Source organism: Lepisosteus oculatus, chromosome 12 (assembly GCF_040954835.1).
Source record: "Lepisosteus oculatus isolate fLepOcu1 chromosome 12, fLepOcu1.hap2, whole genome shotgun sequence".
In the NCBI taxonomy this organism is placed as follows: Eukaryota; Metazoa; Chordata; class Actinopteri; order Semionotiformes; family Lepisosteidae; genus Lepisosteus; species Lepisosteus oculatus.
Genome location: NC_090707.1, coordinates 19,787,283 through 19,810,122, shown reverse-complemented (window position 1 = coordinate 19,810,122; position 22,840 = coordinate 19,787,283). Strand labels below are relative to the sequence as shown.

The following is a 22,840-nucleotide window of genomic DNA, read 5'->3' as shown; positions in this document are numbered from 1 at the left end:
TTGTTTGAACAATAAATCTCTCGTAGCAACGAGGTGGTCAGTAGATTGGTCGCAGATATTTAAGCCTTTCTTTTACCACACAGCTATTCTTGCCTTCACTTATCTTATTTATCCTGTGTTGAATGTCCATTGTCCTGATTCTTTGCTGTCTTTGATTTGTGCTATTTCAAAAATATCAGTTCTGCAGAAGTGATTGCATTTGACATTTTTTCAAAGTATCTTTTGAATGCATACTCATCTGTAGTGAAAACACAAGTGGTATGGTCATGAGTGGGGCAATAATTGCATTCTATTTGTAAAACAATTTTCGTCTCAAGGTATTATCAGCTACAGTGACAAAGAAAGTCTTATCCCTGCAGGTTGATTGGGTTGCTTCTCCTTTACCTGCCTAGAGTGGTTTTTAAAGACAGTCATGCACCAATGAAAATGGATATTGAACTTCAAAACAGTCACAGACTCAGCATACTGAAAACATTTGCTCTGACAATATAATGTGCCAGTTTATTAAGTGTTTTAAATAGTGTTTTCTAATCTCTTCATATTTGACAACGGTATCTAATTTTACTTATACTTGCACTTATTCAAACATTCAAGCATTTCTGTTAAAGGAAGCCAAAACGATTAATGTGTGATACATTCTGGAGAAGATCTCTTTTAGTTAGCTTTGACTCAAAACCTTGGCTGTATCAGAAGACCATTTGTCACGCTCCACATATTAAATCACATATAAATCAGTTTTTACAAGTGTACAATAAATATTTCACTTGACATTCATGAATATGTATTGATTCAGATTGTATATTTAAATAGTTATCTCCATTTGTACCCCACAATGGATATAGACAGCAGGATGGGGAAAAAAGCTTATTTGTCCTTATCTATGGGAGTCAGCTTAAGAAGAAGCCATACTGTATATAATAAATGCCCATTTGTTTGTTAGTGCTGTAGGTACATGCGCTCTGGAAAATTATTCTATCAATTTTCATATATTATTGAATTATAAAAATAATGGAATTCATCAGAGTTTTCAGTGCATTTGTTAAGTCATCAAAGGGTCTTATCCAGCTGTATCATGTTCAGCAACATGGCTGGGTAGTTTATTCCATACTCCCACACTTTTAAACGGTTTTCAGTGTACTTCCACATACAGTAGTTTCCACTTGTGTCCGTAGTGTGCGTTCCATCGTTAATGTTTTCAGAATTCAACTTAGTTGACTATGACTATGTTGATCTTTAAGAATTCTGAATACTTGAAACAATACCCCTTATAATCGTCTTTGACCAACTCTTAAAAGCTTAAATTTTTTTAGCTCGTTAGAGTAGGACATTTCGTTAAGCTTGGAAATGTGTCCGGTTGCTCTTCTCTAGACTTATTTTGTAGGAGCAATCTCTTTTTTGTTTCATTGTGACCATACTTTTACACAGTATTATAAATGTAGACTAACTAGTGCTTTGTATAATTTTAAAATGACATCCCTTGAATTAAACTTTGTGCTTTTAATTATATATTCAAACATTTTTGGATTCTTATTTGATCCCCGCATTGTATAGAAGATACTATTGTGTCAACAACAGTACCTCAGTCCTTTTCATATATAGTATCTTTATCTCTTTAAGATCTGTTTACTATTTTTATAGTATTTGTCATTTATGTTTTTATTATCTTAATGTGCTCATTTGATATCTGCCCTTAATATCATGTGTCAGGTATCTTGAATTTGCTGCTTCTACAGCATTTCTTAATCTTCTTATTTTGATGGTTTCTGCAACCTTGAATAGATTGTACCAGAAGCTAAGTCATTGATAAATTAGGAAGATCAGAGGTACAAGTACAGATCCTTGTGGTACTAACAAGTCCTCCATCCAAATAAATGTATTATGTTTTATGTATACTGACTACAGTCTGGAAAATTAATCTTATATTTGGACCTTTAGCAAAAGCCTTCAGAAAACCTATACTGTACCATAGGTTCTGTGTGTCCATTACTGTTGTTGCTTGTTCAAAAAGCTGTTACGTGTTACTTATTTACTTATTACTTAATTACTTAACCTAACCTACCTTTTTTTAATCCATGTTAATTTTTCACAGGGATATTTTTTCCATGTATGAGGTCCCCTTTTCTAGTTCTAATTAGCATTTCCATATTGTTGTATGAAACAGAATGTAGAATTACTAGTCTATTCTGTAGCTACTTTGTTCAGTTGTGACACCTACTTATGGATAGGCACTACATAAGCAGTTTTCAAGTCCATGGGCGCTGCACTTATCGACTGTTGAATGTTATTCTTTCACAAGTAGTACCTGAGCTTTATCATTTTGACAATAAGCATCTATTATTTAGGGATAAGATTTGTATTCAATGCTTTAGGATCTCCCTGTGTTCCAGTCCACCATTGTAATCTGAGGGTTGGGAGGTGGGTGTTGAACATCTGTAAACCAAACCACTACTAACTAATAACAAGCTACTAATAAACTTTTAACAATATAAACACGACAAAGGCTTTATGACATAATTGGCCTGAACATTTAAAAATAGTCTAAAAATGACTTAATTTAACCATTTTTACAATCTTAGATTCTTTTACAATCTAAGAATTATTTCCTGGTCTGATTATTTCAGAATAATGTCCTGAATTCCCTGAATGGAACCTGAATTCCCTTTTAAATTGTTGTTCTTTCTTTACCTTACTCCTTAATTATCTCAAAACACAAGAACTCAAATTCTAGACCTGTCAGACGTAATTTTTTAGACATTTGTGTTAAATCTCATGAAGTTTTTGTGTTGTGCTGTCACTGGTTAAAGCACACTTAAATAAAGGGTGTCAGGTCAGTCTTCCTCATAAATTTTGAATACTGTGAAATGGAAATGAAAACTGCTTGAAGGTGGTTTGTATTCCAGAGCTCCGTAGAAAGTTCATTTGGGTTTTTTGCACGTTGGTTTGATTAGACTTCATGAAGGAAAGTTCTAGAAGTAATGAGAATGACAAAGTACTGTATATCCATGGTCACTGTGTAAACATTCCTACAATTATACTAGATACCACAGCTGAACTAAAGGAATGTCACATTTCAATTCTCCTTTTATATTTTGTAGAAGGGATTATGTACACAGAGCCAAATCCTTACTGCTGCTGTTTTAGTGCATTTACAAAAGAGAAATTATAGCACCAGAAACCCAAGGCCTTGAGGCACAATCTCAAACAGCCTGCTGTCTGTTTTCGTTCATTTCTTTCAGCTAGTGTTTAGTGTTAAATGACTTGGGGATGCCTCCCATGGCTTCCTTAGAAATAAGGATAGATATTGCAGACTTTGTGCCTAACATATGGAACAACAAGAAGGTTAATGATGCCATCTGTTGGACATTGACCATAATGTAGATTCTGAAGAAAGTGATGACTAAAGAAACTTGCAAGTTGAGTAAACTTCATATAACTTAATGTTTTGTGTTCATGGGAAGCTTAAAGTAAAATTATCCCTTTCCGTAATGGTTTCAAAATTGTATTGTGCATTTACACCTTCTGATGCTCTTTTTGGTGTTCATTTATCATAAGTTAAAATTGGTCTGAAAATGATGGTCAGGAAATCAGTTTTAATGCACATTTAAATGTAGTGCAAAGAAAGGTGGATTAAATGTGTTAGTTATATTCCGTGCAAACTGATATGTTGTGATAGAAGAACATGATTCATATTTATTGACGTGAATCAGCAAGCATTGTATGCCAGTTCAATATGTAGATATGTCTGTAGGTTAAGTACTTTGTGAATTTCCTCTGAAATCTGAAATTGCCTTATGTTTATCTTAGTGTTCCAGTGTTTCAATTTGCCTTATAAACATACAGTTTCTACGTATACAAATTAAATTTTTAAACTGTAGTTAAAATGGTCAGTGCCATGAATAACACTGCAAATAAGTTGACGCTGCTACATTTTAGAAAGTAATAACTGTTGTATAGAAGACTACAGATGATAGATAACAACTATTAAGATATTGGAATTAGTATTTTTTTCTGTTTTGATCCTTCAAAGTTAAACATAAATAAGAGAGAATGTAAATTTCAGAACAAATGGTGCAGATTATTTGTAATATTTTACATACTAGTTCTGATACTTAGACAAAGATGAAATACCTCAATATATTTTCAGAAATGTCATATACAGTACATAACATACAAAATAAAAATGAACCATCACATTTTTTCCTTTTAATTTAAAATTACTAAACCATTAACAGTTTAGATACCACACTGGTTTGAATTGCTGCCTTGCTGCACTGGAGCCCTGGTAGGTTCTGGGAAAACTGCCCCTAGTGTGAGTTTGTACGTACTGGTGTTCCCTGTGATGGTCTGAGGTCCCGCCCAGGCTATATCCTGCCTTGTGCCCATTGCTTTCTGGGACAGGTTCTAGCTCCCCTGTGAACCTGCATTGGATAAAGCAGTTAGAAAATCGATGGATGGATGAACAATTCCTTAATAATTCCAGTACTTCAAAAACGAAGATTGTGGAAGTCTGGAACCAACTCCAAAGTCATATGGAGTTAATGCAATCTTTTAGGAAAGTTGTATAAGTAGAATTCTTAGAACATTAAAATAATAGCAACCATATGAGAAATACAGACACAACCTCCTCCATTCAATTAGATATACTGTATGATGTAAGACATATCATGTTTAGGATGTCTGGTACTGTAGCATCCTGTAATAAAGGAATGTTTTTTATTTTTTTAGTTCCTTGGAAATACGGAAGTGGACCAGCCTAAAGGCACGGAAGTCGTAAGGGATGCTGTCCGAAAACTTAAGGTATGTTAAATAAACTTGAAGAGAAAAGAGTGAATAAGATTGTAAAGACTGTGCCATGAATGTCAAAACTTGTTAAAAGGAAATAGCTGATGTCAGTGACAAAACCATAAGAACAGGCCTTTTTCCCCTGGAAACCACAGATGCCAGAAACAACATTGTTATTTTTTTGTTCGCTGGAAAAATGTACTGGAGTTGTGCTACACATCTGGAAAAAAGAATCATCTGCATGTAAAATGTCTCTTTTTTCTGATAGTTTTTTTTAAATAGAGTATTATATACTCTAAAGGGTATTATATAACCTTTATTTTCATTGTGATGGATTATTATAAACTGTAAAACTACTCTGAAAATGTCTTGAGGAAATTAATTGATCATCAGTTACCTTCAAAGCACCTGGCTTATTTTGTTCTATCACACGTTTGTCCAATATCAGCTTTGAGAATATGAGAATCTCATTCTTTGACAAATAATCTGATAAACACCCACACATAGACCATTACACTAAATAAGGCATGCAACACAGTTATGAAAGTAACATCCCAAATAGAATTTATAAGAACTACACAACTCTGTCATTTCAAGATTAGTCAATAGATGGTGGTAGATGCCTGCTTTCTCTAGAGATATTATTGTTTGTGTATGATACGATGAAAAGGAAGAAAATACAGCCAAAATATCAAATACATTTTATTGGATTTAATATATTTTTAACTTTACATATTTGATCAATTGTGACTATTAACAACAATTATTAAAACTTTTAAATTACAAATATTTAAAATACTAAAATGAACATTTAAAATGTTCATATACAATGTGGGACTTAATATTTTATTTTAAAATTAATTTTCTGTACTTTTATTTGTGTAGTCTTCAGGGAAAATATTTAGTTCTTTATTTTTTGTTTTAGGATTCAAAGGTATGATCTTCATTTCTGCAAATACATAGGCCAATTAATCTTTTAGTTCAGGAATCCTTTAACTACTACGATTTATATAAGATTCTGAGAATGCATTGAACAGTTTTTTGGATAAAATATATACAGTGAACATTGTTGTGGTGATTAGCTTATTGATGTCAGCAAGGAGTACAGTATAATGTTTTATTAAAACCCCCCACACACCATTATATGGGGAAAAAATAATTACAGATATAATTCTGCTATACCAATATATAATTCTGCTATATAAAAAGTAATTAATTTAGGAGAAACTGTAGAATTTTGTATTCTCTTTGATGTTATAGAGTGTTCTGTGTTGATCAATGGCAAAAAATGTCAAATCAAATACATTATGATTCTATATTGTAAAAAAATAAACCTAATATGAAAAAGTCCAAAGGCATATATGGTTTTTTAACTTTTGGGGTCGTCAGTGCAGGATTGGTGCCAAAGCTGCACGCTACAGCTTGTTGTCACAGCATCTATAATTTTGTTTCTTTTGTCATCTTGCCACCATGTGCTCCTGGTGTCCATAATAACCATCATCACAAAAATGTTACAGATGAGAAGATTGCATAATTACTGCCAGAATTAAAAAAATATATATAATAGAAATATGGAAATCTTGTTGGAGACACCTTAGCTGTGTGACTTAACATAGTCCTTTCACTAAGATTTAAATATTTAAGAGAACACTGTACATGTATATTTGAGAATTAATGTTTTCATTCCAAATAAAACTTCAAGTGCTTGTTTCCATTGGGAATGTATGCAATTGTTATATTTCATTACAATATTTGTAGTTTGATATTTCATTTATTATATATATTATAAGCTTTAGGGTATTGATTTAGAGGAACACATTTTCAGGTATTTTACTGTTGATTCAAGGGGTTGTATTTAAAATATTAGAGTATCCCTCTTTCCAGTTTTAGAACAGGAAGTGTTGACTACTTTTCCAGTCAATTACATATTTGTATGGAAAGGTTAATCAGTATGTAATAGTATAAATTGCTCCTTAACATTTTAGCAGTACATTTCTTTTATTTTTACAATGAATATATTTGCTGGTTTGAGCAAAACCTTAAAGTCTGATTCATTTTCTCCTCCTTCATTTGAAATGGCTGAGGCCAGAGCTCCTTAAAATAACCATGTATGGTTACTGCACCAATGTTAGTCTTGGAAAACTTTAGTGTTTTTTTTTATTTAAATTACGTAATGTCTGCTGGTTTTCTGCTTTTTCAATGTCCAGTATATACTGTTCTCTGTCCTGTTTATATAGTTCTTCTTGATAAAATGACTCATTTTTTTCAGTAGTTACAGTATAATACATTATATATCCTTTAAAATACAGAAGTAATTTACACTTAAGTATTTGATCTTTGCCTGTTGTCAAGGCTGAGTGGTTGAAATGTATTTATTATCTGTATAGTGTGGTTTCTGACAATCCATTGTAAAAGGTATTCACTGAAGGTATACAATTTTGCCAAACAAATTCTGTTTTTGACTTCTGCATTATCAATAGACCTCAGTAAACCCACTCACTAATGCCACTAGGGAAGTGGTCATTAGCAGAGCCTCTGTAAAATGTTATTACATAATATTTTAGAATCCTTTGTAAACGCTGCTAACCAAGGACCTGCTTCTTGAGGTGTGTCTTTAAGGAGAGAGGTGATAGGTCTGCTAATCTGACTTTCAAGTTTACAAATAAAATCTGAAGACTTGTCTTTAACTTCCTCCAGTCTTGTCTTTTTCTGTCTTAGTCCAAATTATCCTTTTAAATCATACTGCAGCTAATATCATCGCAATACTGTTCAATAAGACTTCTGCTACAGCAGCATACTCTGGTTATTGAACACGTTCCAGTGGTTTGACTTAAGTAAAAAAGAGACTGTGTTGAATTAAATGTAAGACACATAAGGTGAATGAAAGCAAACCATTCAAACCATCTTAATACAGTCAAACACTACATCAAAGCGTTTTAGACATAATCTTTAACAGCAGTCTAAGCAGTCCTGCAATGTCAGTTTAAAATGTAGGAAAGTATGTAGTGACATTAACTTATTGCTACTAACCACTTGTGCTAGTGATGGTACTAAAGGAGGATTATGTCCGAGAAAGATTGAACTAGCTGTATCCCTGTCATCAGTGTATAAATTAAAACCATGTTTTAATAAATCTGAATAACAATCCCTGTGATTGATGCATGGCCACTTTTCAGCATGTCTGGCAGGCACTTCCCACTTTAACACTTTTCTTTCTTTGTGTGTGTGTTTTTTCCACCCTTTTTTTCTGGTCCTTACCACAATGGCTGTGGATTTCAAGTGTGGAGTTCAGCTGTAATCCAGGTAAGAATAGGCAGGTTGACTAGAATTCAAGTTCTTCTAAGGTAAGTTGAACTCCACACTTGACAACCCTATGTTTTATTTCTGTTGCTCCGACACGTTACAAGCAGCATGTAGCTTTGAAACCATTTGTTGAGAGGTACAGTAACTTTCAACTCTTAATGTCACAAAGAGGTGGTACAATAAATACTGTATAATAACCAGTTTGGCTTTCTTATTTGTGCGACTTTTGTGTGTAGTTCATATGAGTTTGTGAGTGTGGAGTTCTTTCTCACCAACTTTCTTAGGTAATTTGCAATACTTTCCACATAATCTGGGGATTTTGAATTTAAATGCATTTATTTTTCTTTCCTCCATAGTTTCAAAGGCATATTAAGAAATCTGAAGGCCAGAAAACACCTAAAGTGGAATTACAAATTTCTATTTATGGTGTGAAAATACTGGATCCTAAGACAAAAGTAAGTATGTTTGTCTGAATTTTGGATTTGCATTACCCGAAATACCAAATTTGGTTTAGTCATGTTTCATGCCCAGATATGTTCTGGCTTGAGATGAAATAGGGATGATCTCAGTATAACTGTCAGTAGAGAACCTTTTTTATGCAGAGGCAGAATAATTCACTTGACAGTTTGTCAAGACAAACTGAAATATACAACATCAAAGGACTTCTGGGCTCTATAAAACGTTCATCACCTTTAATTTCCCGTACATACAGTATTACATTTTACATTTACAGGTTGGGTAATATGTTGTGCTTAATTTCTAAAAATGTTTACTATAATATTAATAGCATTGAAAAGTCATACAGTATTTATCATACTGTATGTAATTAAAGTCTAGGTTACATGTATTCATGGACCTGTACTTGGCCATCTTCTCACAAGGATTACACTGTCTAGATGCCTCCTATACAGTATGTGCTATGATCAGAGGGGAAATACATGAACATTCTTCCATGGACAGTATCATTTAATGTAGAAAGTGTTTCAGACTTTGGTTTCTGTTGGTGAACTGCTGTGTTGAGTTAGAATCAGAAGCGTTTGATTGGATTATGGTATGGAGATTGAGATGGCCAATCAAGAACAGGTATGTGCAGCTCATCATTCTTTTGTTAATCTGGATGTATGGTTTAGATCACTGTCATACTAAAATGTCTGTTTTCAGCCAAGCTTGAGCTTCTTGGCAAAAAGAACTAGGTGTCAGCCCAAAATGTCATGGTAACACATTGGAGTTCAAGATTTCTTCTATCTTGACAAGCGTTCCAGGACCTGTACAGTTCTGTACAGTATATGCAAATTAACTCCACTATATATACACAGTAATATATATTTAGACTCTCTGTCATATTTGACAGTTAGCATGAGCATTTTCTTTCCATGAGTTTGACCCTTTTTATGTCAGGCACATTGCTGATGATCATGCCCAGAAGGCTTAATTTTCATTTAATCTGCCCATAAGACATTGTTCCAAATGTCATTCAAACAGTGTTTGGCTAGTTTGAGTTGCCTCTTTTGCATATGGCCTCAAATGGTAGTTTTTGACACTTGGTATACTAGAGATGCCACTGTGTATTGGAATTCTTCAGCTGTTGCCTTTGGATTTACAGTTGACTCCCAAACTGTACCTCTTGATACACCTTGATAAAAAGACTCACTTATGCCATCCTCCAACTTGTGGTTCATGCTATGAATGAATGTTTTCTGTTTATTACCTCCTTTATACCCTAAAGAAGCAGGAAACCTTTCATGGCCTCTTCTCAATTGAGAGACTTACACTTACACCAAAGAGCAGAATGTTACTGTTATTTTTGTTTTATTTAAAGGAACACTTAAAGATGTGAACAAATGTGACTCTGCAGTTTCCTGTAATTCAGTTATTTATTATGAAAAATATAAATATGACTTTGGTCTGTGTAATGCTATTATGATTGCAATATATTATTATTTTTATTGCTATAGTAGGTGATGTTTTTTGTTTTTATTTTATTGTTGGTATAAATAAATCTGGAGGTCACTGTACTGTATGTATAATTTTGTATGCTTGTTTGACTCTTCTGTTTGAACAGAGTAGTTTAATAATTTGTAAATCAAGAGCAGGAGGAAATTAGGTGCAAGAGATGGGGGCTTGATGAGAATGATGTCATTCAATGATTTTAACATTCTTAAGAATTCTGATTGCACAAGGCATATCCAGAAAGAATCTATACTCATTAACTCTCTGACAACACTATACCTATCTATAATGATGGTAATGGGTTTGATTAACATTCGCTTTGATTGCAGAAAGATGTAGTGGATCAAAACAGTCTAGCTCACTGACTTCCAACTACACTGATCAAAAGATATTTCATTTATCCATCCATGTGTTATAAGAAAACGTTTGTTTTAATATTTTGCTTTTTATGATATATGCTCGGCAACCTTTTGAAAGTGTTATATCTGTACACTGAAATGTACATTTTACATTCCATGATAGCAGCATACTCTTTATTTTATAAAAGATAACAGGTTACAAATAAGTGAGCATAATTGAAAATACTTCCCTTAAGGTATTCATATTTAATATTAATTAAAAGATAATAATAAAGAAATTGGTGAGTGTTTCTGACTTCTCTATGAATGGACAACTCACCAGCTGGAACAAAATGTCTCTTAATGGATCCTGAAAATCACGTGTAAGGTAAATAATCTGAGAATAATTAGATGAAACATATATATTATCATCATGTGGGTATATACTATTGTTTCTCAGAAAAAAGCTACCTGGTAACAAAAACACTTTTGCAATTAAGCCTTTTGCCAGGCTTAACGTAGTAGTCTTTGCTTCCATAAGACTATTTGACTGACTAAAACAAAGGTAACTACTGACTTTGATACTTGGAAAGTGTATTTTTAATTGATTTACTGAATTACAGCTAATATGAAGAGGTTTTTTTTCTATTCATAGTGTACATTATCAACAACCAGTATCAATTAAACTTAACTATGGGGAGTAGGGTGCCATCCTTTGAACATGGATTGATTGTTTTGGCATATGAGGAGCTCAGGCATTTTGAAGTATTTCATATTTCATAAAAGGGTTATACTAAGTTCCCATATGAATTTTCAACAGTTCTGATATATACTTTGTAAATACTTTTTCATAAAAAAGATTTACAAAGATCAGAACAATGTTAACAGAACCAGTTAGACATTGGTGGCTTGCTTAGAGCCGCCTCCAGGTGCTTCATTTTCATGACAGTTGACTACAGTATTCAGAGTTCCAATAAAGTAATAATCTTAAAATGTAAACAAGAAACATTTGTAATTATCAATGATTGCAAGAACATCCCTGATTTATTATCTTTAATGCTCCATTGTATATTCAAATGTGCAGTTATTAAATTAAAAAAAGATTTGGTTCCTTTTTTCAGTGAAGTTAATCCATGTTTTCATGGCATTTCAAGACATATTTTTAGCTATTAAGGGCCCTTTTAAGGTTTCTGCTACACCTTGTTATTGCCTCACATTTGAGCATGAGGATGACATATACTGTAATACTTGGAGGACAAGGGTTTGGTTATGTAAACAGTTTAAAATATTTTGATTAACTGGACCTTCACTTAGTTGTTTAAAAGCTGAACTTGAAAACAGCTGTGCCTGCTGTTACAAATCCAGATGACAGATTTAGACAGCTATTATTTGCCATTGTTGAATTACAGTAGGCATCTTAAAATATTTTCAAAAGCAGTTACATTTTACAGATTTCTTTTTGTTGAGAACAGCTAAACACAAACATTCAGGTCACTCTTAAGCTTTCTTTGAGATTTTTCTATAAACTGTAGACCCCAATGTTCAATTTAGAAGTATTGCTGTTGGCTGCTTTACGTTTTAGGTGATTAGTTATAGATTTAATGCTGATCTTATTACCCATCAGCTGTTTTTTTTCATTTTCTTTTATAAGTTCACCATGTTTTGAATTGCTAAAACTACAGGGACATGATGATTCCCACGACCTTCAGTCAGAGAGCAAGTATCAGATGTCAATTTAGGCCTCAACAAACAAAATAGACCATGATTGTTGTAGAAATTGTGATAAAAACTCAAAGAAAACCTTTCCCACTGATTTTATTTTTTACAACATTGTGTTTATGATGTTTAACTTGGACACCAGAACATACAAAACTCCTATAAATCTCCAATTATGGCATTGCATTTTCTTTTTGAGAAGTAAAAATGATAAGTATTAAAATTCACAGCTGTAATACTGAAAATGTCCTTGGAGGCTGTTATTTAGAATTAAGAACATTCATTAGAAAAATAAAAGATTGATGTTGGCAGCACTTTACACTGTTGGAATAGAAGCTTCCAAAACCCATTACATTGCAAAACAAGTTATATTGTCTCCCATTCTCACATTATAATGGTTTAGTATTGTTTCAGCTGCCCATTAGTGCAATAGTAGAGAGAGTTGGGTGTCCTAAAAAAGTGAACACATAGCATAACCATAAGTAAATAAACGATCTTCACTAGGCAAAAAAAAATACTAAGATCCATTAACTTGAGTTTCATTTAAATTGGTTCCCAGTGTTTTAAAAGGTAATTCTGTAAAAGGTGTTTGTATTCCTCCCATGCATTGCTTATTATTCATTTTTTCACAGCAACATTTAAAAAGTATTTTTTATGTACTGTCGGTACATATGTATAAGTACAGTACCTGTGGAAAACTCATATTTTTTAGTTATTCCAACTTACTTATATAAATATCAAATGCAGTACCTGCTTTTAGGCAGGGTAAAAATGTAAATATATCCAAAATAAAAGTCAAAAATGCCGTGCTATACATCATCTTTTGATACAATATATCAATTTATGATTTCATTAGTACAACTACAATACAGATTCATTTTTGCTTTATTCTTTTTCACTATATTTTAATCTCTTTATTAGCTGATTAGCAGTTACTATAATTTCTGTCAGAAAAGCGCTTGTTTGAGACCTGGGTTGATGATGCACGTTTACGTTGGAGGGTGGAAATGACCAGAAATAAGAAGCGAGGCTAAACACAAGCTCTGGGATCAAATAGAGTATTTATGGGAAAGGTTTTATGTTGAATGTTAACTTGATTGGGTGTCAGGGTGGCATGGTGGTTAGTGCTATTACTTCACTGCTCCTGGGACTAGGACTGGGGCATCTTCTTTGCATGTCCACATGTGTGATGAGCGGGTGCACGACTGTGTTTGGAAAAAATATGAGTGCTTGGTAGTCTTTCAGCACTATTGCATTTCACTCAGTGCTGTTGGTTTTGTATTTGTAGCATCTGTGGTCTTGACCTTGCAGTGTGGTCCAGCATGCCTTGCTGGGAAGCCTTTTCTGTTATTTTTAAAAATGTTGTTTTACATTTAGATTCTGCTTTTTACTGAGGCTACTGCCCAAACCATTGCGTAAAGCAGGGGGATTTTATATGACCGTATCAGTTAAGAGTTCTCAATAATCATTAACCGCATGTGCGTTTGGCATAAAATGATTTATTATATATGCAACTGGTTTTGTCACTATTCCTCATAACTAACTGGAGTTTGTGCTGTAATGTTATTATGTTATGTCTGGTAATTGTGTTGCAGTAAAAGAACTTGCTAACCTAACTTTGTAGCAATCCTGTATTGGATAAAGTAGGTAGAAAATTGAAAATTGTGTCTTTGAATCCCTGTAAAGGACATAAACATGGCCGTGTATGGAGCAGGTAACAGTTTGAAATTTGGCACTGGAGAGACTATATTCACCTGTTGTAAATTGCTAAATGTACTCTGCTGTAAATGCGATAAGAGATTACTGGAATGGCACTATCACCACTAGGCAATGCCAAAGTGAATATGTACTGTACATATGTACTGCTAGAAAGTTGCTGCATTATCATTACACACTTAAAATATTGCATTAAGGGTGTACATTTAAAAAATCTTAAGTAACTATAGCTTAACTTCTTTTGGTTATGTACTGTTTTGTACAATACTGGATCTCCAGGTGTTCCACCAAGAGAACATTTTAAAAATATCCTACTTAAGTGGTTACAGTAAATACTTCTGTATTTTCCCTTGATATGTTTTGAATATCACTTCCCAGCCATGAGGAATATTCAGCTGAGCCTGACACATGTTTTTAAGTATATTTTCATATGCAGGTTTGCCTTTGAGAACCAGATGGGCTTCATCCAGATCACCTCTAAAACCCAGGGATTCATTAAGTCATACAGAGGAGTACTGTTTAGTAAAGGATAATTGCATTCCATTATTTCCACCAGAAATAACTAACCCTGGGGATAGCTCCACCCTGTGTTCAGAGAATCTCAAAGGACAAAAGCGACATGATGAAGTGCAGCTTGTAGGCGTTTTGTTCTCTTAGTTTTCGGTCTGACACTTGTGTTGCTTAGAAAGCGCAATGTAAGTGAAATATCACAGTGGGAATAAGTACTGGTAAAACAACTGCTTGAATTACTGTAAATTACATCCAATCTGGAAAAAAAAGCATCTTGTTTGCTGTTTACAGGGGTTTGTGTAATTTCCAATGTAGCAATAAACCCAAGTGATTCAGCCCGTGCATCAGCTGGGTAAGGTCTTTGGATCTTTGGAATTATTCTCTTATTCACCCAAGGGAATGCATAGGATTAGCAAGGCCTGAGAAAACATGATGTGCAACAGAATATGAACTGCATAGGAAGAAAAATAACGTAAGGAAAATAAAAAATATATAGATTTGAAATGGTAGAGGATATACAGAGTAGTAAGTATTATCTATCTATAAATACAGTTTTATGCTATATACAGCATGATGTATACAGTATCTGATGTTTTGGATTGTGCAAGAAAAAAAAGAAAATCCCAAATTTAATTCTTAATTCAAAAATATTCATTGTAGCATAATGTTTTAATGTCTGTACTAAATAATCTAAATAATCTGGCAACAAACCCTGCAATTCACTAGAAAACTGTTGACAGATGAATTCATGAGAACAATGACTACATTAAGATAAGATGCCAATATTGTCCCAGGCAGTAAGCATAATGTGCGGGATGATTTGTCAGGGGATGGCTGATGCTATATAAATAAAAATAAATACTTCTTCCTTAGTGTTCAATGTTGTGAAATGTTGTAAATCGTGTCAATTTATCTCGTACAATTTCTGATCACGTGACAGCGTATGATCAGTGATACATCAATTTCCCTATGGGATTAATAAAGTATTATCTATCTACCCAAACTCGCAGCAAGGTGAGGGAACAAAAATTGAATTTTAGTTATTTGGTGCTGGTGTGAATAACAATTAATTGTTATCAAGCTGTTGGCTGCTCTTTTTAGCATGTTAGAACTATATCTTTATACTGTAATACATTTTAACTTCCCTGTGTTTATCAACATATAAACGAGAGGTTTTGTACAAGTTTCGTGCCCCAAAACCATTTAGTTAGAGGAACGCTGCTTCAAAATGCAGAATACTATCAAAGTTTTGTTTAACTGTTCATTAATATTTTCATTTTTTAATGTCTGGGCAATAGAAACGAAAACTTTTTTTTTCATTAGAACTTTTTGCCTGCCCAATTTTTAAAAATTGCTTCATGTTTAATATTGTTAACATGAAAAGCTGATTTAGTTATGTCTGTTGCAACATCAAAATACATAATGTATCATTTCTGCAATTCAGTATTTGATGACATTATGTGACTACTCTTGGGGAAAAGGCTTTTATTTTTACTGGCTACAGTATTCTTCTTTCTCACATAAAAGCAACAGATAACACTGGATAAAAATGTTCTTTGTTTACAAATGTTTATACTGTGTATTCTAATGTTTATTAGCCGTTTTACATAAAATGTACGTATATGACATTATTTAAACCTTATATGCAGAAACAAGAACACTTTTTAATTGGAGACAATGTTCATGTTTTTCAAATTGTGGGTGGATGATTCAGTTAAACAAATGCTAGAAAACATACAGAATTAGTATTTAATTACACTGTTTAAATAGTACTTAATTTTTTAAATCGACCTTTGAACTTGTGCTTTCTCATTAGGAGCATGTGAAAAGAGTAATTCTTCAGGATGACTTACTATTTTCTCATTCCAGCTCATGACTCGTCTTTTCATAATTCTTTTCACTTCTAAATGAGGAGTATAAAGATTTTGATATAGCTCTTTCTTTCTCTAGGAAAAAAATATTAAGAAAAGCTCTTTGCACAAACAGGCAATTTGTATGTATTCAGTAGTGATTTGAGAGCTATTTTTCATTTGTCAAAATTCTAATTCAAAATTTGTAATGTCTTATGTCTGGTCAGTTTTTCTGAAGGTAATCATCTGGATTCTTGAAATTTTACTTGCAGCATACAAACTTTTAAGTATGTTTCTGCATGTTACATTCTTGTCAAGAACAGCATGGTGGTGTGATAGTTAACACTGCTGTTCAAGTTTTGAGTCCTAGGTCCAGTTCCAGCATGGGGCATCTTCTGTGTAGAGTTTTTGCATTCTTCATGTGTATGCATGGGTTTGGTCTGTGTGCTTTTGTTTAAATGCAATTTAAATTGGTGTCTAAATTACCCATGTATCTGTGAGCATCCAGGGTAGAAATCCACCTTGTGCTCTGCAGTTTTCCCCATCCCTTGTCAAGTACTGTATATGTGGCTTTAAAAGAGAATGGATGGGCATTCCTCTTAAGTTGTTGGGACTTCCATTAATCAGTGTTTATTAAATAAAAATAAAAAGACTCAATAAAGAGAATTGGATCTGGTCAGTTCAGCCATACTCATTTAGTATTGTCCACTGTGTTTTTTATAGCACTTATAGAGCTGTTGCACTTTTGAAGAAAGTCAAAGAGGTTGTTGGGACAGTTTAATTTAACCCCAAAGTCAGCTTTTTTCAGGATTTCTCAGTACATAAACAATATATTAAATATTCTAGGTATACGATTCATGGACGTTTTGTACCATTGCTTGGCAGAAAAGTTAATATAATTAATATACAGTATGTTACTGCTATGGCATTTATTCAAACATCATGGTAGGTAAACATAACTTATGCTTCTCTTAGACATCTTAATTTTGAGCATCAGGTTTTGAATAAAATATAATTTTCTAATCTGAGGAATTCTTTACAACTGAAGAAGGCTCTACAACCGAAATGGAACCTTGTTCCTAATAATTTAACCTGTAAGAAATAAAAAACATTAAAAGGGAGTTTGCTATTGCATAGTGGCAAGAAAACCAGAGCCCTACTAATGTATCACACATTTTCTTACTTTCAAGATATTACTTGATCTCTGATGTAACTACAAAAGAAGGCATCTTATCTAAAAAGAACCATGTTCTCTTGATTATTGCAATGTGAGCACAAGCAAACTAAGTCCTAAAAACAAGAAATTGAACAAGAAAATGAAAACTAAACAACTTCCAATCAAAATCAGACTGAGGTACAGTATGTTAATTGTGAACAGCTCAACAAGCCAAATTGAGTTCAGTTGAAACGAACCCAGTGTGAATACACCTTTGCTACTAGGTTTTATGATTGCAGGGACTGTAACTATAATTACAACTAACATTAATCTATATTTTGAATAGGATTGTTCCAACCCAACTTATGTTATTTTACTTGTAATTATTGCAGGGTCTGTGAAATCAGTTGTAAAACTGATTTATTTTGACACTTTTTGAGCATTTATAACCTAATTGCAATTGTTCTTTCAGGATGTGCAGCACAATTGCCAGTTGCACAGAATATCATTCTGTGCAGATGACAAGACGGATAAGAGGATATTCACATTCATTTGCAAAGATTCAGAATCAAATAAACATTTGTGCTATGTATTTGACAGTGAAAAATGTGTAAGTATTAAGTAAATGTATGTATTATAGGTTTTATAATGTATGTTATTCCTAATATTAAAATTTCATTCTTAGAAAACCCTCAGACTTGACTGATTTGCTTTGTGGTGAACACCAGTTGTTTATATTTTATGTTAAGTATGAATATTTTCATAGAATCATTATGCAGACGTCACAATTAAGACATTTAGTTTGTAGTCTTTAATGGTACAATGTACAAAAACATTATAGTTTTATGTTCAATATAATATTGTATTTCCTGAGTAATCCATCTGTAAACTAGATGTTGTGGTTATTAGTATTTTAAGTATTTTTTTCAATTCTTTTTCAGGCTGAAGAGATAACATTAACTATTGGACAGGCCTTTGATTTGGCATATAAGAAATTTCTGGAGTCTGGAGGAAAAGATGTGGAGACAAGAAAACAAATAGGAAGTCTTCAGAAAAGAGTAAGTTGCACATTATTAAACACAGTTTACAGTAAGACCCCCTAAGGAAAACCACGATGCTGCTGGTACTAGAGACTACAGACCAGCAGGTGACTGTTCCTTTTTGAACAGAATTTTCAAATATTTTCCCCACTAAGGAAATTATTGACTGAGGACACTATGGTCTAGGAGATCCTGTCCTTCGGTAAACTCAGTTCCTGACCACTGGGTTCTTAAAGATCTCCTGATACTGTTTTGTCCATGGTGTCATGGGCAATATTCCACTCCGGGATACGTACAGTAAAATCTAGTCTACATAAAATTCCCCTTTTTATTCAACTGGTGGAGCAATTAATTCTCTTCCTGCATACAAAGCATACAAATGCAGAGAATTATTACATCTGTAAAAAAAGAGACAATCAAAACCAAATCCAAACAAAGTGCGTAGTCTAAGAAAAGGGACATTTTAATGAGCAATTTACTAAAAAAATTATTATATTCATCTGTTAATGAATTAATGTTACCTTATTGACAATTTCTCCTATTTTTAATTTATCATTGACTGTCCACATTATGCTGTTAACTTTGACATTATGCCTACTGTTTTACTGATCCTTAACATGATTTTTCATAGATTCAAGAACTAGAAACTGAAAACAGAGAGCTGAAAAAGAAAGTGCAAGATCTAGAAGAGCAGTTGATGATTTCTCAAGTATCACCGGTAAGTAGCAGCATTAGTATACTGGTATACTACTGTATAGGAATTTTATGGATTATTTTGGATTACTTCTTGTAATATTTAAAACAGGAATGTGTATATCATAATTATTTGATGACTTTGTACTTCATGCTCTTAAAATAAAGCCAAGTATACTCATTTGCATTATAATAAATTGGGTTATTACTAATATATATGTTTAAAGTACTGTAAAAGATACACATTATAATTGAGCAGCTATTTGAGTAGCTTCCATGATTGTCCATTTAGCTTTCAGAATATTTGGTGTCTGTTTTTTGTTTTGTTGAAGGCTAAAGTAATATAAATAATTCTGTTCTGTTTCACCATGTGGTACTAATATTATATCTTTTGTACATGGTACTCGTTCTTCTTTGGCTTTAATTATTTACATTTTAAGCTTATACACACTTTTTGTCTTAACCCAAACCTCATAGTGTTGTGTGGTGTTTGGGGGGCATTTTGCTTTTACATGTCTAGATAAGAGAATAATAGCTTGGCCAGGAGGGTAACATTATTGTAAACCCCCCCCTCTTCCCATGTGGAATGAGCCAAAGAGGTCCTAGAAGCTTACTAACCATATCTATATATAGTTAGGTGTGTTTGACTTCTTTCTCTGAATGACTGTTTTCCTCCAGTAAGTATTCAGTATGTCAAAATGGAACAGGAATCAGAAACTGTTTCTTTCTCTGAGTGCTACAAATAAATATAATATAATAAAAATAAATCTTATATTATATTTTTCAACCATCAGAAATATTTCTAAAGTTACATTACTGTGTTAGGAATGTCTGTTAGTCATCAATGTTGTCTCATAGCCAGCAAGCAGTGCTTGGCTTTGGCTCAGTTGGAATACAAACCTCCATCAGTCCACCTTTTGCAGATTTGGGATGTATTGTTTGAAGGCTGCTTTCTGTTTGCCAGGGGCTGCTTGCTCTTACCAATTGGAAAGCTGCCATAGAATTCTAAGTTTGAAAATTTGAATTGGCAGTTGTAAAGGTTGCTCAATGCTCATGTATGCCTAGGTAGTTTTAGTTGTTACAAAAACAATGTTTCGTAAATGTTAGATTAGAAAATGGACTGTATGGACATATGTTGTGCATTTGTAATCCAAACCTTTACTTCATTATTGAATGTAAAGTATATAGCCTGTGTGAAAATGAACTACACTGAGCTTTTAAACAGATTTTACAAAGTCCTAGACATTATTCAGATTTATTGACAACGTGTAAATACATTTCAAGTGTGATAATGAGATGTACTATAAAATAACTTGTGACACGGTTTTGGTTCCTAATCCCAAAAGACCTGTTCAAAACACGTGACACAAGGCTTTGTGGTGCAGTCTTTACCAGATATGCTTTGTTAGATTTCGTATTTACATATTTTATGTATTGTCCCAACAAAAATTTGATAATTTTCTACATTTTACATCCTGTCTGAAGTAATGGAAAAGACCCAAAGATGTTGTAAAATGGTAGTAGGCTAGACCTCCTCCTTAGATTGATATACTGTAAGTGACCTGAAAAGAGACATGATTGTTGATACAAAACCCTCAGGTACAACACAAACAGCAACAACAGAAGTGTCTAATGAGACTCTCAGACAGAATCAGGGGCTTATAGGTAGTGGCTGGCAGAAAACGAAAAACAATCAGAAGTGCAGTTCAGGTAACCAGAAGCTACTCAACCACAGGAATAGACTTTACTTTTCTTGAGAAGAAAGAGGTAGTCAGATCTGGAAAGGCATACAGCAGACTTCATAAATGGCAATTGTGTGCCAGGAGCTGCAGGAAATTGGACTTAGAACTTGACTGGAAATCCTCGAATGTCTGAAAAACTGACAAAGTAAACAACACATAATAGTAATGAAGGGAAATACTCTAATGTAACAATCCTATCCAGCAAAAAGCTTTTTGTTAATGAGTCTGACAGTTTAATACAAAGTCATTCACTAATAATGTATAATTTGACAGTTGTATTAACACACAGTCATCTCAACCCTCCTTGCTTATCCTATGAGACATTTTGTTTTATAATCCATTATTTTTTCCTTTAATGCAAGTGGACTCTATTGAGTCTTTGCTTAAGCTTTATCATTACTGAACAATATACTGTAGGTGGCTTCAAAAATAATTTCAGCAGAGAAAAATGTAATAGAAACAGTTTTCTCTATCCTTAAGTGAATAATTTTTGCTTTGTTTGTTTGTCACTGATTTACGTTTAGATGAGAGAATTGTTAGTTTCTATGTAGACAATGTTAGTAGTCTGAAATACCAGTAATAAAAGGATAGAATGTTGTGCTTTTCATAACAGAAGAACAATCAATGAGTTACTGTAATACTCTGTTTTAAAAGGCAAGTGGGAGTTAAATTAAATATAGTGGAAGCAAAACTGATCAATGTGTGATTGGGAATTAAATGCTATGTTATTCTGAAATCATTAGAAGTGCAAGCTCTTGTGGATATACAGTACACAAAATATCAGAAAGCAAACATTATGACCACAACACACATTGTTAATACTTAAGCATTATGATTAATCATCCACCACTCATGGATGCCTCCTACTGTTGCTTTTGGCAAATTGGTCCCACAAATATTTCAGTTTTCTCATATCATGTCATTATAATTTTATTCAAGTCATTTGAGTAATTCTAATACTGGCATCCTGGACTTATATTGTCCTCTGTGACAGCACTTGCAGATTGGCAAATCTGATGGAAAATCTGATGGTTGAAGGACTGAGCAGTAACATTACTCTCAATCTGCACTAAAGGCATTCTTGTGTTAAAAAGAATTCCTTCCCACATTCCTACCACCAGACCAGATACAGTAGCTTGAACAACACATGTTCACACATCAGGTCTGTCAGAAATGGTCAAAAGTTGAATAAAACAATCCACAACCTCAGATGTCTTCTGGTCCAAAAAAAGGGAGTGATTTTGTTTCTAAGCTGTTTTATATGTTAACCTTACCTGTCCTCTGACCATGAAAATAACTATGTAATGGATATACTGTAGATGTTATGATCCTTGGATGACGGTGATACTTTTTTTCCTGCTCTATCTGGGCTAATCCTCTTATTGGCAAAGCAGAACATCTGATTTTCTGGATAACTTCTGAGGAGCCCTATACTATAAAATAGCCTGTGACACTATTTTGATTCCTTGTATCTGAGGAGATACAGTAGATAAAATAGTCATAGGGTTAAAGTACGCTGAATAATACAAATTAATGAAAAAAATAATAAGTTTAATAATTAAAGAAAAAAGGAATACCGTGACCAAGGCATGGGTGTCCAAACATTAGTAAGAAAAACTGCAAAATTATAAAGCATGTGCCTTATTCTCTTATTTTTCTGTTTAACTGTATATAAGGCAAATAAATATTGTATAAAACTCACAGCCATCTTTCTTTGGTAGTTACAAGGCATTGTATAACTTACAACTTACTTAATCATGTTAGGAGGTATTTTGCTAGGTAGTTTCTCCAAGTGAAATGTGGTGAGTGAAAGCTAGTTAAGCTACTCCTGCAACAGCTGCAGTAAATAAAGTTAAAGATTTTTAATATTCTTATGTCCTGAGATTTTCTGTTCGTCACTTTTCTAACAGACAGGCCTCTTTCAAGCAGGCAGAGAGCAATCTTCCTTATACAATTATAGCGTGATTGTATCAAGACATTTCCTTTTGAATGACTATTATTTGTAATCAGCTATTTATGGCAATTTTAATCTAAATCAAATATA

General features: G+C 33.3%; 1 protein-coding gene across 8 annotated transcripts in view; it reads left to right on the top strand.

Moving 5' to 3' along the window:
* gulp1a (GULP PTB domain containing engulfment adaptor 1a) overlaps positions 1-22,840 on the top strand; it is a 199,755-nt gene that overhangs the window by 156,008 nt on the left and 20,907 nt on the right. For all 8 annotated transcript variants that reach the window (XM_015358846.2, XM_015358852.2, XM_006636473.3 and 5 more), the window contains 5 exons: positions 4,726-4,797; positions 8,442-8,540; positions 17,794-17,931; positions 18,263-18,379; positions 18,993-19,079. In XM_015358846.2, the coding sequence (XP_015214332.1) occupies positions 4,726-4,797; positions 8,442-8,540; positions 17,794-17,931; positions 18,263-18,379; positions 18,993-19,079 (513 nt within the window). The remainder of the gene's footprint in view (positions 1-4,725; positions 4,798-8,441; positions 8,541-17,793; positions 17,932-18,262; positions 18,380-18,992; positions 19,080-22,840) is intronic.